This window comes from Littorina saxatilis, linkage group LG6 (assembly GCF_037325665.1).
Source record: "Littorina saxatilis isolate snail1 linkage group LG6, US_GU_Lsax_2.0, whole genome shotgun sequence".
Lineage (NCBI taxonomy): Eukaryota > Metazoa > Mollusca > Gastropoda > Littorinimorpha > Littorinidae > Littorina > Littorina saxatilis.
Window position 1 is genome coordinate 13,292,234 of NC_090250.1, and position 18,430 is coordinate 13,310,663.

The 18,430-nt window shown below is 41.0% G+C and overlaps 1 protein-coding gene and 1 long non-coding RNA gene across 3 annotated transcripts in view; both read right to left on the reverse strand.

Moving 5' to 3' along the window:
* LOC138968574 (sister chromatid cohesion protein PDS5 homolog A-like) overlaps positions 1–18,430 on the reverse strand; it is a 69,865-nt gene that overhangs the window by 23,164 nt on the left and 28,271 nt on the right. For both annotated transcript variants that reach the window (XR_011456229.1, XM_070341153.1), the window contains exons 15-24: positions 18,234–18,328; positions 17,549–17,688; positions 15,200–15,415; positions 14,533–14,623; positions 12,151–12,220; positions 10,880–11,003; positions 9,297–9,452; positions 1,780–1,848; positions 1,215–1,351; positions 721–844 (exon numbers count right to left, since the gene is read on the reverse strand). Coding sequence is in view for 1 of the 2 variants with exons in the window: in XM_070341153.1 (XP_070197254.1) it covers positions 721–844; positions 1,215–1,351; positions 1,780–1,848; positions 9,297–9,452; positions 10,880–11,003; positions 12,151–12,220; positions 14,533–14,623; positions 15,200–15,415; positions 17,549–17,688; positions 18,234–18,328 (1,222 nt within the window). In the remaining variant the exon portion in view is untranslated. The remainder of the gene's footprint in view (positions 1–720; positions 845–1,214; positions 1,352–1,779; positions 1,849–9,296; positions 9,453–10,879; positions 11,004–12,150; positions 12,221–14,532; positions 14,624–15,199; positions 15,416–17,548; positions 17,689–18,233; positions 18,329–18,430) is intronic.
* LOC138968553 (uncharacterized) lies at positions 3,711–7,348 on the reverse strand. The gene is made up of 2 exons (XR_011456223.1): positions 6,610–7,348; positions 3,711–5,428 (listed from the first exon to the last, which is right to left on the reverse strand). It is a non-coding gene; the product is annotated as an uncharacterized lncRNA (long non-coding RNA).

Here is an 18,430-nt window from a genome sequence, read left to right on the forward strand (position 1 = left end):
GGTTTCTCTGCGAAGATTCCTAATTTATGCACACAGGTACTCGCGCTGGAATTTAGCCGATTCCATTTACTTTCGGACTTTGCCGCTTCGTACTAAGTCACTGTTTCATTTTTCTCCATGTAAGGCATATCATAATGTTTGTCTAGGGTTCTTTTTATTTGTATGATTTATGAATTTGTCCATTATCCCAGTTTAGAGAGTTTTGCAATTTTCTGCACTGAAGTTGGTTCAGTGCCTTCACTAGGACCATTGTTTTTGTATCCTACTAAATAAATATAAGTTTTTCCGAAATGTTATCTATTGCAATGGAAAGCTAAAGGTCGTAGCTTTAATTTGATGTATTGTTTGTTAGGATTGGTTATGTATTTGTTTAAATAACGTAGGGTAAAGCATGTGTAAGAAACACAGATTCCGTGTTTCTGGCCGTATTCAGGCGATTTTCATCCTCGCTGGACGGTGCTTTCAATGCAGTCCGCGCCGGGGCTATAAGTATAGGCCGAACACCGGCATAAGTATTCATTCGCTCCTAGCAGCTGAACCCGACACTGCAGTTGATTCTCGTCTACGGGTTTTGCCTTCGGCCTCTACGTTTGCTTGCATTGTTTTCTTGTACAACGAATAAAAAGTTGAAACAAGACGCTTGGACTTGGGCTTCGATTTTGCTACCTCCCACTCCTCCACTACATATGTAAGGACTTGATGCCAAGCAATGGTACTGACGTTTATGAGCAAGGCCAGTGCAATGAACTGTTCCCGGGTGAAGATCTCAGCGTAGCACGGCTCCTCCGCCAGCTTCATCATACAGCAGCCAGCTTGGAGGCGTAACCGGGCCAGCTCCGGTTTGCTGAAACAAAATAACAAAGCTTGTCATTAAACAAGACACCCAGGGTCTCTCTCTCTCACACACACACACGTGCATGCACACACACACACCAGTTCATGCACACACAGACAGACACACTCACACACTACCAGTGTTGTTCTCAGGCCTGACTTTGGTCACTGAAACATACTTTAGCGATCCGACGCATAGTTCCGGCTGGTCAGATAGTTTTGACATGTAGGAGGTTTTCTGACCATATATTTTCCTACTAAACGGACAAAGCCAGGGCATTTCAATCTAGACTAAGAGCCAACTGATGTATTTACCGCCGAGTCGTGGAACAACACACACACTCTAAAGTGAACTAAGTGAGCCGTGATACAACACTGACTTGATTTTGTGGTGCTCCATGAGGTCTCCTTCGTGAATGATGACGGTGTAGAGAAGACGCAGCGTGGATGACGCTGAATTGGTGCTGGAGCTCTTGACTCCCAGTAACCAGCGCACTAACAATTTCATGGCTTGCACCTGCACGCAACATGGACCACTTCGATTAGAACAACAAGATGAAACTGCGCCACTTATTTTGTATCCGATATGCTTTTATCACTGGATCATTTGATTTCTGTTTGACGTTTATTCTGAATCTGCCACACTCTCTTGGACAAGAGAAATGAAGTAAAGGAGATGCATGATTAGCATGGATCATTGTGTGAGAATGTTTTGTGCATACATTTCAACTGATGTCCAAAATGAGAGGTGAGCTATCAGTACCAGCCAGGTAATGAGAACCCTTTGACTGACACACACAACCACACAGGTGAGGTCCATTGCATCACCTACGGAGGCAGTTGTTTGATTGCATGCACAACTTTGAACAAATTGTTTATGTACATATATTCAGAGAAAGAGAGAAATCACACACACACACACACACACAAACAGAACATGCGTACCTTGGCCTGAGTTTCCTCTGTAACTAAGTGGTCTGAATACCAGGCTTCTTCTGTAGGTGAACCAGATGTCTGAAAAGAAATCACTTCACATAATCATATGAATACAGGAAGCCACAGTAATGAAAAAGAAACAAAACACATCTTTTCAAGGTATCAAACACACAACTTGTGATATCAATCCAGCATGCAGTGGTCTCAGTTCAAAAACAGATAAACAAAACACACACCTTGGACTATGAATGGAAAATTTCAAGAGTAAATTTTCATTTGATTAATATACTTACCCAATTCTCATAAATGCATTGACTTCAATCTCACATGCTAGATGTCGAAAAACTACTCAAATTACCTGCCCTTGCAAGGGTGGTAACCAAGCTAAAAACAGACGCCATAGCCGTTCCTATGCCCTGTCCCACCTGGTTACCCATAACCCATCGCACACCAAGTGAGCGCCGGCATCCGGAATAATCATTCGAGACTTCTCAAAAACCCTCAGGGTAAGTATATTAATCAAATGAAAATTTACTATTGAAATTTCCCATTAAATTACATATTCTTACTCCAATTCTCATAAATGCAGATTGCTCCTAAAGGCGGAGGGACCTTACTTATGTCCCTGAGAGAACCTGTCCTGCAGAAACTAACGAGGGCAAGGCAATGGCCCCATCAAGTTAAGAGCAGGAGATGTCCAGGAGGTAAAAAATTTATGAACACGTCGTCAGACCTCCAAAGAGCTGTTGGCAAAACTTCGCATAGGCGAGAGGAACACCACCAGGCTTTGGACTCCTGATCACCTGTAAAGGAACAGAGGGAGGACTGAACGCCCCCTCACGCCCCCTCCCCCCCCGTGTTCAATAAGCCACCACTCATAGGACTGTCCTATGAAAGTAGCAACCCTCCTGTGAGCGCCAATTAAGAGAAGCCTCTTTCACCTAAAGTGTAAAGAGATAAGAATATGAGCTTTTGGCTCTTAGTTCCAATTGACTGAGCGCAAAACAAACAAGTCGCGTAAAGCGAAAATACAATATTTAGTCAAGTAGCTGTCGAACTCACAGAATGAAACTGAACGCAACGCAACGCAGCAAGACCGTATACTCGTAGCATCGTCAGTCCACCGCTCATGGGAAAGGCAGTGAAATTGACAAGAAGAGCGGGGTAGTAGTTGCGCTAAGAAGGATAGCACGCTTTTCTGTACCTCTCTTTGTTTTAACTTTCTGAGCGTGTTTTTAATCCAAACATATCATATCTATATGTTTTTGGAATCAGGAATCGACAAGGAATAAGATGAAAGTGTTTTTAAATTGATTTGGAACATTTAATTTTGATAATAATTTTTATATATTTAATTTTCAGAGCTTGTTTTTAATCCGAATATAACATATTTATATGTTTTTGGAATCAGCAAATGATGGAGAATAAGATAAACGTAAATTTGGATCGTTTTATAAATTATTTTTTTTTACAATTTTCAGATTTTTAAGCACTTTTTTTTTTATTTTGGAAACAGCTTGCTGCTTGTTTGATTTTTGCAAGCAGAATAACCTAATTAAGGGAAACCATTTTAAATTTTGAGTGAAAAGCAATTTTTGGGGGTTTTATTCACCAAAATGTGAGAAAAACGTTATAAAATGTGCTTTTTTTAAAATGTTGCAGTTTGTGAACCAGTGCATGTTTTGATCCAATTTTTCTTCTTTGCAGCAATATGTGTGTGTTTAATAATTCTGTGTATCGAAAAGCATTTCTAAGCAATATATTATTTTAATTTAGCATTTTCAGTTACCGGTTCAGTTTTGATAAGAAAAATACATGAAATCCTAACTGTCAGACTCATAAAAACCCAACCAATGCACTGAACTCTTATTCCATACACAGAACTGATGCTGTACAACTCATAAACAACATATACAAAAACTGAACAAATCCATCAAGCCTTTCAAAAGTTGCAACATTTTAATTGTAGCGTTTTGTCTGAAAATTACATTCAGAGAAAACAGCATTTTAAAGATTTGAACCAGTACATAAAAAAACCAGTAGCACAGTGCACCCTGAATTCATATGATTTTATCAGAATGACCACTTTACTATGTAGGGAAAAGGATTTGACAATCAAATTATCAGGATTTTTTTTATATACATCATATGAAAACAGCCATCTTTGTTTGTACCGATATGAAAACATGAATCAGAACCAAACTGTCAGACTCATAAAAACCCAACCAATGCACTTAACTCTTATTCCATACACAAAACTGACGCTTTACAAATCATAAACAACATAAACAAAAATGAAACAAATCCATCAAGCCATTCAAAAGTTGCAACATTTTAATTACAGATGTTTGTCTGAAAATTACATTCAGAGAAAACAGCATTTGAAAGATTCCAACCAGTACCTCAAACTAGTAGCACAGTGCAGCCTGAATTGATATGTTTTTATAAGAATAACCACTTTACTATGATGGGGAAATGATTTGACGATCAAATTATCCAGACTTTTTTTTAAAAATCATTTGAAAACTCATCTATGTTAGTGCAGATATGAATCAAAACGAAACTGTCGGACTCATAAAAACACAAGGAATCCACTGTATTCTTATTCCATGCACAGAAATGGTGCTTCACAAATCATAAACAACATATACAAAATTGGAACAAATCCATCTTGCCATTCAAAAGTTACAACATTTTAATTACCACATTTTGTCTCAAATTACATGTAGAGAAAACAGCATGTAAAAGAGTCTCACTAGTACCCCGGTAAACTAGTACCACAGTAGAGCTTGAATTAATGGGGTGTTTTTTTTTTTAACCAGAATAACACTTTAACTATGAAGGGGAAATGATTTGATAATCAAATTATCAGATTTTTTTGATTTAAAAAAAAATTATATGAAAACATTAAAAAAGTCAATTATCTGTGTTTGTGCTGATATGAAAATATTGATCAGAACCAAACTGTCAGACTCATAAAAACCCAACGGATGCACTGATTTCTTATTCCATTGCATAGAAATGATGCTTCACAAATCATCAACAACATTACATAATTATATATACACAAATGGAACAAAGCTATCAAGCCATTCAAAAGTTGCAACATTTTAATTACAGTATTTCTGTGCTCAATCCTAACACTGCAGCAAATTTCTGTAAAGCTGAATGTCCCTTTCCATGTACCAACTTGGTCATACGCGGATTATTTAAAATGCAACTTTACCACCCGAAGCGTTGCAAACACCGGGAGAAGAGTAAACAACTGCAGACTTGAATGGACACTCATATGCACTCCAGATGCAGGGCCTGTGCAAATCCTTGGGCTGATGCATCACCTTCTTTCATAATCAGACTGCTATCAGACAAGCATTCAGTACAGGATATAAACCTTTCAGCAATAGATTGAGCTGATCAATGTTGACAAAAGCCCAACACATGTCAGCGGAGTGACGTTGCACAGTACCAGTATCCATATCTGCTTGTGATGGGTCAGAAGATGGCAAAGTATCTGTATCTTCTTATGGTTGGTCAGAAGATGGCAAAGCTGATGTTTCTGCTGTGGAAGAGGGTAGTTCCGGTTTAGCAAACTTTTCCATCAGGTCAATCTTTCTCCTCGCTGCCACCACAGGAGGACTGGCTCTCCCCTTGCTCCAACCTAATAAATACACAAACACTGATTTAATATTTGATACAACTGTCCATGGTTTTTGTTTGTAATAAGCTGCAAATTTTAAGACTCAATATAAACGTCAACAAGTGCTTGTACTTTATTTTGCAAATGACCATGTTACATGGGGTGTACCTCAACTTTTTGGCTAGGCTGGTAAATCAGAAATCCCAATCAGCCCCCAACCACTGAACCAGGCGGGTTTTCTTACAACCACCTCAGCGGCTCGTACCCACATATGTCGGTTGACGAACACACACACACACACACACACACAAAAGACATTCATTAATTGGCCCCTATCACAAAATGTACATGTCAAGTTTACTATGGGATTTGAGTAACCACACAATCACATACACACAGGAACTAATACTGAAACTAGCTGAATTATTTTCTTTCTTTCTTTCTTTCTTTTCATATTTTTCTTTTAAAATTAATTTATTTCATCACACTTGCTATGTATTTGCTTGTTTCTTGTCTGTTGTCTGTTTTGTGTGTGTGTGTGTGTGTGTTCTGTGTGTGTGTATACATTTTCAGATTTCCTAAACCTAGCACTGTTTGCAGGTGATCTTTATGCTTTTGATTCATGAGTTGCATCCCCAGTCCTTTAGTTTAACTCTTTTTTTTTCTTTGGTGAAGTAAATTGGATCTATTTTTTTTATTCCTTAGTTAATGGAAAAGATTTGACAACAATATTGCTGTCAATGATAGGTTGGTCAGCCATGCTGGTGTAAACCAATCCTTTAGAATTAGAGAACGCTCTCTAGTAGGGTACTTATTTTCCTACGGTCAATGACCAGAAACAGAAACTGTGTCAGTCGTACATCGCTCAGATGCTGCTTCTCAGTTTGACCCCAGACAAAGAATACTGATGACATGTTACACCATAGTAAGCTCTCAAGGACTGGCCAGCGAAGAACAATAAAATAGGGGTTGTGAAGACGATATCACAGAGATGATCGAGGGAGGGAGGGGGGGGGGGGGGTGTGCGGCGGCGGCATGGTCAGTAAATTGGATCAAGAAACCCGCAAAATACTTCAGACACAAACTGTTTATCATTTACCTGCAAACCCTAACACATTCTTACAACAACAACAACATAACGATGTGCAATAAATCACGTTGTCAAACAAACAAGATCGAAAAGAGAAAGAAGCAAAACCCACCTCGTCGAGTCAAGAATCTTAGAATGTCGTCTGCTCAAATACGATCATGTTGGTTCATTTCGGAGTGTTGTTACTTCCTTCTACTGTTCGCTGCTGCTGGTTCATCTTTCTCTGATATTTCTTGCCACTATGCCGAACATTTCCAATGTTAGGGTTGTTCTCCGCAGCTCAAAACTTTGAAAAATGCTGCTGAATCGGTGAAAACGTCATGGATTTGTTGACACCGGGGGACTGATAAGTTGTCTACTGCGCTTGCGCCAAATGCCTTTGACCTACATATATTTGCATATATTAATTCCGGGGTTTCGGTTGGAACGGATTCTCTCTCTTTGTGCCTATGTCAACGGAAATTCCCCAACGGTGATGACGTCATCTTGAAGAACGGAAATTTCCACACAGTTTGAACAGCGAAGGGTCATGTCATGTGCGCACATTTACCAGCACGGAGTATCCAAAGTTGACCATTTTTTCGATTTTTTTGATAAAACACAGACAAAAACAACAAAACATCGGTTTGAAAATGGTTTTATTTACATGAATACATGTCTAAAATGACAAAAGCAGATTATTGAATGCATTCCAGGATGTTCAAAGGTGTGAAAAATGCAACAACCCCAAAAAGGTGTATGAGACCAAAAATAACTCATTTTGCCTACCCGGTCTGCCCTTAATGACCAAAGTCATTAATTAATTTTCAAGCCTCCATGCTGAAATGCAATACCGAAGTCCGGCCTTCGTCGAAGATTGCTTGGCCAAAATTTGAACCAATTTGGTTGAAAAATGAGGGCGTGACAGTGCCGCCTCAACTTTCACGAAAAGCCGGATATGACGTCATCAAAGACATTTATCAAAAAAATGAAAAAAACGTATGGGGATTTCATACCCAGGAACTCTCATGTCAAATTTCATAAAGATCGGTCCAGTAGTTTAGTCTGAATCGCTCTACACACACACACACACAGACACACAGACACACACACACACACACGCACATACACCACGACCCTCGTTTCGATTCCCCTCGATGTTAAAATATTTAGTCAAAACTTGACTAAATATAAAAAGGATTTTAAAACCCTAACCAGACAGTTAGAAAATCCAATACGCCCGGAGCGAGAATCCTCCCGAGAGGAGGGAATTAAACACCAGAGGAGATTGACCAGGTTTCTGATTCAAGGAAATCTGGCCGCAAAACCCCTGAAAAAACACACACAAAAACGGAACTATAAGCTCCAAGGCTACATCCTCCGGTAAACCCCAACAACGTATGTGCCTCACTGCCCTTCGGGGCTGAGGTCCAGAGTAAGAAGAACAAAGTCCTACGCGTTAAACAAGGGGACGCCTCTAAACCTCTAAAACAAGGTCCTTTGATCATGCCCACAAAAGCGCCATAAACATCAGAAGAGAGGCCTATTTGTTCCAAAGTAGCAGAGATAGCCGAGACGCCGGAACCTCCAAGAAGAGGCCAAGCTGCCCAGAGCCAAAAAGAAACAGAGGTGATTAACCACCTGGATTGAGAGAGGGGCGCTAAGGAGTTGCACCCCCGCTCTATACACCAATTGGCCAGGGAGGCCAAAGAGGGGCATACACAGAGAAAGTGGAGGACCTATGTGCTTCATGCACCAAGACCAGAGTCAAAACCCACGATCTGTAACACAAACAGCACAACCTCCAGCCCTGTATGCAGATGGCCCAACCCGTGTGCAAGCCCTGAAAGGTCCTGCTGAGTGAGTCGGCCAGATTATAGAGCCGGCCGGGGAGATATTCCCCTGAGAAATTGATTTAGTGTGGAAGAAACCAAATCAGAATCCCGTAAACTCTGACAGGGAGTGAGAACTTGCTCCTCCCTGCTAGTTCACATAGGAAGCAACAGAAGTATTGTCCGTATGCAACCGGACATGCCTGTATATAGCCAAAAAGAAAGGCTAGTAGACTGAGAGCTACTGCTCCTAACTCCAGGCAATTGAGATGCCCAAGGAGTTGAGTCTACATCCACAGCCTCAAGACTGTAATTGCCAATGTAGGCTCCCATCCAGACAGAGACGCATCCATGAAGCGGTCTACGTCCGGGGGGGAACAAAGCTAGGGAAAACGCCCTGAACGATCCAATTGGATTCCAGCCACCTACTCGCGTGGAGGAACCCACCCTGGAGGCGGACCCTCTTGTCCCAGACCTGTGAGGCCGAGTCCCAAAGAGACTTGAGGAAAGACTAGAGGGCCATGCATAGAGCAGTAATCACACTGGGAATGTTGTAAACCAGTATGAACAAAACTCCACACCTGACCATGCATAGAGCAGTAATCTCACTGGGAATGTTGTAAACCAGTATGAACTTAACTCCACACCTGACCATGCATAGAGCAGTAATCTCACTGGGAATGTTGTAAACCAGTATGAACAAAACTCCACACCTGACCATGCATAGAGCAGTAATCTCACTGGGAATGTTGTCAACCAGTATGAACTATAAGGCAAGAGGTGCATATCCAAAGAATGCCAGTTACTACAACCAGTCAAACTGAAGTCAAATGCAATGAAAACTGGACTGAATATTTCTATTTTCACACGAAAGCAGTAAAATACAGGAAATTTCAGGTTACCACAAACATTGTATGCAGGCAGGAGTACCTACACTTCATGAACTAACAAGAAACAAATTGCAAAGAGTGTAACCAACAATTCTCACCCTGTCCTGCATGAGAAGTTCTTTGACAACGGTTTTGGTGACGATATCCTTCATCTCTGTGGCGAAGGTGTCAGGACACAACTGTGCCAGGTGCCCCAACGCTACGATGGACGTGATGTAGTTGGCTGATTCTGGGTTCAGCGATTTCTGGACGTGCTGTTGGTGACCCAAAAAAAAGTCAAAAAAATCAAGCACGAGATCATGATAGTGATACAAAACAAACAAACACATTAACAAACAAACAAGAAGGGCAAAGCCCATACGACTCACATGCTTGACCTTGACCTTTACATGACCTTGACCTTCAGGGTCAAGGTCAAATAACTAAACCTAGCAATGACATCATACACTAAGAACTGCTTTACACATTTTTCCTACCAAAATACATGTGACCTTGACCCAAGGTCAAGGTCATCCAAGGTCATGCAACACAAAGCTGTTAATTCAAGACATAGGAAGTACAATGGTGCTTATTGGCTCTTTCTACCATGAGATATGGTCACTTTTAGTGGTTCACTACCTTATTTTGGTCACATTTCATAAGGGTCAAAGTGACCTTGACCATACGTGACCAAATGTGTCTCATGATGAAAGCATAACATGTGCCCCACATAATTTTTAAGTTTGAAACAGTTATCTTCCATAGTTCAGGGTCAAGGTCACTTCAAAATATGTATACAATCCAACTTTGAAGAGCTCCTGTGACCTTGACCTTGAAGCAAGGTAAACCAAACTGGTATCAAAAGATGGGGCTTACTTTGCCCTATATATCATATATAGGTGAGGTATTCAATCTCAAAACCTTCAGAGAAAATGGGAAAAATGTGAAAAATAGCTGTTTTTTAGACAACATTTATGGCCCCTGCGACCTTGACCTTGAAGCAAGGTCAAGATGCTATGTATGTTTTTTGGGGCCTTGTCATCATACACCATCTTGCCAAATTTGGTACTGATAGACTGAATAGTGTCCAAGAAATATCCAACGTTAAAGTTTTCCGGACGGCCGGACGGACGTCCGGACGGACGGACGACTCGGGTGAGTACATAGACTCACTTTTGCTTCGCATGTGAGTCAAAAACCACAACAACAAAACTGAAAGTGCTTACCCACAATCAGCCTTAAACCACCCCCCCACAAACACAGATGGCATCCTGAGCTCTTTATCACTAACTGCCTTGAAATTTGATCAGTTTTTTTCATCCAAAAGAAAAGCATTTTTCAAATTGTTTCCCTTTTCATTCAACAATAACCACTTGTGATTTTCCAAAATTCTCCATGCATAGTTTGTATCGTTTTGACAATGAATAATCTGATCTCTTGGTGATAATTGATGCAGGTATATTGGTTTTTGTGTGTGTGTATTCTGTTCTTCCATTAATAATTATCTTATTGTTTTTTTTGTGTGAGTTAGATAAGGTGCGATCTCTCCCTACTGAAATCTCAGGCCCTGTAGGAGTACAAGAATGGCGGAATAAATTCTTGTTCTTGTTCTTGATGTACTCCTACCTGGCCTGAGATTTGAGAACACCTTTCACCGCGACCACCTCCCGCTCCCAGACACAAAGACAGCAAGACAGCTTACGTCAAACACTTGGGAGAGGATGGGTTCCTTGTTGCTGCAGATGACGTTGATGCAGCGCAGGGCGTGCTTGGTTTGTTTGGGTGTGCCCATCTTGGCCAGGTGTGTCAGCACTGGGATCAGGCTCCTGCACGCAACACAACATCTCTTCAATGCATGTCTCATTAATCAACACAACACTCCCCCGAAAGAAGTGTATCCTTTCATTGCCTGAATAACAGGGTAAAAACGTCCATAAACGTAAAAACCCACTCGTACAAAAACATGAGTGAACATGGGAGTTTCACACCATGAACTAAGAAGAACACAACACAACACACAAAGGGCTTCTTGGACAACTGATTAATTGTTGGATCAATAGATTCACATTGAATGAAAGAACCGCTAAGCAAGTGAATGAATAAATGAAAAATTCATTTTTGTTATTCTGACTCCATCAGCTTAGCCTTAGCTATGGTCTTGCTGATACCTGAATCCGCTAGAAAAAGACAGTGTGTACAAAGTGATTCGCTTGTTATGTTCCTTAGCTATGGTCTTGCTGATACCTGAATCCGCTAGAAAAACATCGAGCGAAACCTATACACACCCCTATACCGGGGGTGTAAAGACAGTGTGTACAAAGTGATTTGCTTGTTATGTTCCTTAGCTATGGTCTTGCTGATACCTGAATCCGCTAGAAAAAGACAGTGTGTACAAAGTGATTCGCTTGTTATGTTCCTTAGCTATGGTCTTGCTGCTACCTGAATCCGCTAGAAAAAGACAGTGTGTACAAAGTGATTCGCTTGTTATGTTCCTTAGCTATGGTCTTGCTGCTACCTGAATCCGCTAGAAAAAGACAGTGTGTACAAAGTGATTCGCTTGTTATGTTCCTTAGCTATGGTCTTGCTGATACCTGAATCCGCTAGAAAAAGACAGTGTGTACAAAGTGATTCGCTTGTTATGTTCCTTAGCTATGGTCTTGCTGATACCTGAATCCGCTAGAAAAAGACAGTGTGTACAAAGTGATTTGCTTGTTATGTTCCTTAGCTATGGTCTTGCTGATACCTGAATCCGCTAGAAAAAGACAGTGTGTACAAAGTGATTTGCTTGTTATGTTCCTTTGGATGATACCATTACTACATAATTCTGACTCCATCAGCCTAGCCTAAGCTAACTGTATACGCTAGAAGAAGACAATGTGTACAAGTGATTCACTTGTTATGCTCCTTTGGTTGATACCATTACTACATATCACTGTAAATGACTGTAAACTGAAGAAGGCCTAGAAGACTTACGTATAGACTTCTGGGTGCGCGTCCTCAAGGCCTGTGCCGGTGTGAGCCAGAATCTGCAGCGTGTAGTCACCTGCACAACACAATAGTTATAAACACAAAACAAAACAAGAAGAGCAAACGCTCGATCGAGTCACTTTCGCAGTTCTGAATATTATATGAGGCATCAGATGGACAGGAAGAAATTGCTATTCACAACACAATACAGATGTAAATAATTTGATGTAAAGAATAATCCTATAAAGTTTGAATCAAATCCGATGAATAGTTTCAGAGATATGATATTTCAATTTTTTTCCTTCAAGACATACCTGTGACCTTGAAAAAGGTCAAAGGTCACCAAAGCAGACGTCAAAGTGTAGAGGTCACTGGGAGTCACGTTCACATAAAATTTGAGCCCGGTCACTTTTATAGTTTCCGAGAAAAGCCCAACGTTAAGTTGTGTGTTGCCGAACAGAAAAGGCTAGTTATCTCCCTTGTTTTTCTGATAACGTTCGTAAAAGGCTACAGATGTAAATACTTTGATGTAAAGAATAATCCTACAAAGTTTCAATCACATCCGATGAACTTTGTCAAAGATATAAAATGTCTAATTTTTCCTTTGACGCTGACCTGTGACCTTGAAAAAGGTCAAAGGTCAACGAAACCATCGTTAAAGTGTAGAGGTCATTGGAGGTCACGACTAAACAAAATATGAGCCCGATCGCTTTGATAGTTTCCGAGAAAAGTCCAACGTTAAGGTGGTGTCTACGGACGGCCGGCCGGCCGGCCGGACGGCCGGCCGGACAGACTAACACTGACCGATTACATAGAGTCACTTTTTCTCAAGTGACTCAAAAAACGAAACCCACCATCCTTATTTAGGAGTTTTAAATTGAAAACCTTCGCACCACATCTTCATACTATATATCAAAGGCATCCTTGGTAAACACCTGCTGGTCAGTGGTGCCAACATTTAGCTGTTAAGATTCCTGCAAGCGGTTTTGTGCACTCAAGCTCACGTGCGGAGCCGATTGGTAAAGCTCAACATGCTCCATTGGTATTGGATGAAGATGTTATTTACACTACCCAACGCTCCCTGTTGTCAATTCTAATCTGATCGTCCTGGTAACCCACACCCTTCACATGCCTCCCATTTCATCAAAACCTACTTAGTTGCATGCTTTTCCATCTTTAGCATTTTTTTCTAGTCATAACACTACAAGGCATCAGAGTGTTCCCTCACGCAAACAGTCCTATTGGGGGCTGGTGATATGAAACAGGCATTTTGACAAAAGGTACAAGTGTAATTGTACGAAACAAGTGGCAAGCTTCTCCCAAGATTCATGCCCACAAAAAATGTACCCCAATGTCACTCAACCTGGACTAAAATACCACCAAGCCAAAAAAGCTTGTAGCTCAACAGGAAACTGCTTGTGACAGAACAGGGCTCCATGGTGGAAAAGCATGAAGAAAAGGGACAAATAAAAACTTTCTTGGTAAGAACAAACAAGTCGCGTAAGGCGAAATTACTACATTTAGTCAAGCTGTGGAACTCACAGAATGAAACTGAACGCACTGCATTTTTTCACAATGACCGTAGTCCGCCGCTTGTGCAAAAGGCAGTGAAATCGACGAGCCTGTTTAGCGCGGAAGTGGTTGCATAGCACGCTTTACTGTACCTCTCTTCGTTTTAACTTTCTGAGCGTGTTTTTAATCCAAACATATCATATCTATATGTTTTTGGAATCAGGAACCAACAAGGAATCAGAAGAAATTGTTTTTAAATCGATTTCAGAAATTTTATTTTAATCATAATTTGTATGTTTTTAATTTTCAGAGCTTGTTTTTAATCCAAATATAACATATTTATATGGTTTTGGAATCAGAAAATGATGAAGAATAAGATAAACGTATTTTGGATCGTTTTATAAAAAAATAATTTTAATTACAATTTTCAGATTTTTAATGACCAAAGTCATTAATTAATTTTTGAGCCACCAAGCTGAAATGCAATACCAACCAAAGTCATTAATTCATTTTTGAGCCACCAAGCTGAAATGCAATACCAAAGTCCGGCCTTCGTCGAAGATTGCTTTGCCGAAATTTCAACCAATTTGATTGAAAAATGAGGGTGTGACAGTGCCGCCTCAACTTTTACAAAAAGCCGGATATGACGTCCAAAAAATGAAAAAATCGTCTGGGGATATCATACCCAGGAACTCTCATGTAAAATTTCATAAAGATCGGTCCAGTAGTTTACTCTGAATCGCTCTGCACACACACACACAGACACACACACACACAGAGAGACATACATACACCACGACCCTCGTCTCGATTCCCCCTCCATGTTAAAACTTTTAGTCAAAACTTGACTAAATGTAAAAAGAAAAGAAAACTCACAAACAATGTCGTCGTCATGTTTTAGGTAACTGAGAAACTCTTCAAACACTTCTGGGCTCTTGAAGTAGTGCGGATAGGCAAGAGACAGTGTCTGGAAACGAAGCAAAAGTAGGCCATATGAGTTCATCACTATTTTCAAGAGATTGTTCCATATACTCACATTATCTACATATCCAGAATAACTGTTCTCCAAATTACCAGCATATTCAGACCAGATATGTAGCATATTGAGATGAGTACTCTAACATGTTCACAGAGCGGAACAACGCACTCAGATGGTAGCTGTACATACATAAAAATATTAAAACGACAAGAAACACTAACTTTTTTTCAAATTCATTGCGAGGGTCTTAAGAATTACCACAAAAAAATAAGCGCAGGATCTGCACGCAAACACACACTGTCGAGTTTGAATGTGTTGTGGGAGAGTGAGCTTTTCTTGCAAAACCTCTGCCAAACATTGGAAGGGCCAATCATTAGCTATGGGAGTGTCGGAAACACATGCTCCAGTCCATGTGTTTCACACACACACCGCTAGTCAGAGGTTATTTCTGAATTTGTCTATTGAGACATTGCCGAAGTGCTAAAAGTTTCACTGAAAACAAAGCACATGTGACTTCAATATATTACAACAGGCGAGCGCAAAGACAAAGACTGAGTATCTCACCAACAGGAGCCTGACGCCTTTCTCGGAAGCATTCTCCACGACGTCGGCCAGGGGCCCGAGGCCTGTGAGGAGCTCACCCACCAGAGCCACCAGCTCCTTGATGGCGGCGCTGTCGATCATGACGGGTGCGATCCTCTCCAGCAGGGACTTGACCAGGCTGTAGAAGAACTGGCTCTGCTGGGACGGGGGGCCTCCGACCTTCCTCAGGACCTCTTTCTGCACGGCCACAGGAGGATAAGGGTAAAGACAGTCCTGCTTTTACTGATACAGTGGTACCTCCCTTTACGACCCCTCTCTTTTACGGGTCCCTCAATTTTACGACCAACTTTACTCCGACGGATTTTTTCTCCTTTTTTGTCTTAGTATTTCTCACCTCCATATTACGTCCCCCTCTCTAATACGACATACGACCGTCCATACGTGGACTTATAACGACTTTTCCCCAAATTATCACCGGATTGGTTTACTCTGACTTACATCTCCAGTCGAGTAAGCGATACGGACACAAACTTGTGCTGAAATCCTGTCTGTGTACGGTACATCACTTTGGCACGCTAACGGCTGAAGCCATGGTTTTTCGTTTCTATTTCAGGTCATTACTTTATTTTGAATAGATAATTTTGAATAGATAAAGGTCATTCGCCAGATGTCGGCTTCATTTTGCAAAGAACTGTCTTTCTTTCTTTATTTGGTGTTTAACGTCGTTTTCAACCACGAAGGTTATATCGCAACGGGGAAAGGGGGGAGATGGGATAGAGCCACTTGTCAATTGTTTCTTGTTCACAAAAGCACTAATCAAAAATTTGCTCCAGGGGCTTGCAACGTAGTACAATATATTACCTTACTGGGAGAATGCAAGTTTCCAGTACAAAGGACTTAACATTTCTTACATACTGCTTGACTAAAATCTTTACAAAAATTGACTATATTCGATACAAGAAACACTTAACAAGGGTAAAAGGAGAAACAGAATCCATTAGTCGCCTCTTACGACATGCTGGGGAGCATCGGGTTAATTCTTCCCCCTAACCCGCGGGGGGTGCAAAGAACTGTGCAGGAACTCCTACCTTTTAAACACGCAAAGTTACAGAAATGTTATGAAAGCAATTCGATCATCGAACCAAAACCGAAAGTTGTGGTGACGTCATGTCATTTTGCGATGTACGTATGCAAAGCGTGTGTAACATTTTCGGTCTAGCTAACAATGGCGGCCGACGAACATGGGTTTTGAAATCTGGAATTGTTCTTGGTTTTCCCCGATCCGTAACCGAATGACGCGATATACAACCACGCGTTTGTTTGAATCAATAAATTCTTCTCAGAATCCCGTCAGTGAAGTTTGAAGGCGAGTAGTGGAGTACGTGTCCTAAATTACTCAACTCTGTGGACAGTCCGTACTTGCAGTTGTCCCTAAGTTGAATGAGTGAGTCAAGTTTCATCGTGAAAACTGACGCTTTTGGCTACAATTTTACATCAGTTTCAACACACTGCCGCGGTTCTTATTCGTTTTGTTCCTTGCGTTTGGGACACTTTTCTTTGTTTTCAACCAAATCTGGGTATCGTGATTAGTATCTGGTATCGACATCGATGTGCATGTTTTGGGACCGCATGCTTTCGTTCGACCTCAGTTTGTTTATTTCAAACCTTAACCCACGAGTAGTTACGGGGCTTGATTAAACAAGCAAGAAAACTGTGTGGGTAATTAATTGAATTAGAACAGGTTACCATAATCGTTTAAGGAAAGAATAACATTACTTTGTGGGCGGAATCAATCAAAACGCCAATGTCCGGATCATTGACGGACCCGGACATAACAAAACCATCCTCCATAATACGACCCCTCCATAATACGACCGAATTTCGGTTACATTTTCAAAGTCGTTATAGAGAGGTACCACTGTACTATTTTACTAAAATAGTAATACAGCATTAAGACAGCATTGTTTTCTCCCAAAGAGATCTATTCAAAATGCATGTGAAGTTTGCACTCGGCCAGCGCTACAGAATTCAAACCCCTCACGTTGAGCACCTTCCAGCTAGTAATTCAACAGGCAGTTTGCATCTATACCTGTGTCTCCTGAATGCTTAGAATCATGGACAAAATAGCAGACATTCATATGCCCGCGAACTGTTGAACGATGATTAATCTATTCCTATGACAAAATCTTTTCATACAGCCAGCCATAGATATATACCAAAAAGAAATCACTTGTGTAATTCTAACTGTTCAGGTAATCCCGTGATAGAGCTCCAGTATTCTGATTTTGTCATCTTCTTCGAGTTGACTACTACACTGACAGTCCGGGTCTGAAAGACAACAAGATTTGGTTAAAGAAGCAGGGAACATACCACAGTGTCTTCTGCCTTTTTGCAGGTGCAGTCTGTGGCGACCAGTGTTCGGAACAGCTGACGCATCCGCCTGTCATCCCTCAAACTCAAGTTCAGCTTCTTGATGTACTCGTTGGGTTTCTGCTGCTCTGGCAGCGTTCCTGGAAACAATAAACAAACCCATCAGTTTTGTAGCTTAACTTCACCAAGAAAACTACCTCTATTGTGTTGGGTTTTTTTGGCCACGGAACAGTTGATACAGAGAGGAGAACATCTGGCAACAGATCAGAGAAAAAAAGTGAACTTGGCAGCAGTGAATGGGCATATTTTCCAAAGATAAGGGCACAGTATTTAGCTGACACTGTACACTGTGAATATCAGAACTCATTATTCACTGTGAGGTTACGATCGCTTGCCTCCACTGATCAGTGATGTGTGTTTGCCTGTTTCCAAGGGGTGCATTTCTTCCAAGACCAACTAAAACCCTCACAGAGTTATATTCAAACATTGGCTATTATGAGAACAAGTTTGGATGCCACACTGTGTAAGATGTACGCCCACATTTTAAAATGCAGTCAAGCAAACATCAGTGTGGTCAAGCAAAAATCAGCTCAGCTCAACAAAGGCTAACAATTTTGAAAATTGAGAATGATCAAGCATAGAGAACATTTCAAGATGCAATCCAGTATAGCAGGCATCAACTCACGGGCAAGGGCGGCCAGCTTGGGGTAGATAGCGGGCGGGTTTGTCTCTGTCTGTCTGTCATGTGTGTCCAACAGCTGCTGCAGGATCAGTCGCACGCTGAAAAAAAAAAAACTTAAATAAATGAAGGCTAGATTTACGCTATAGGATCTGCCGAGACCTAACAAAGGGATCCTTCATAAAATCTTGCAGTTTATGCTT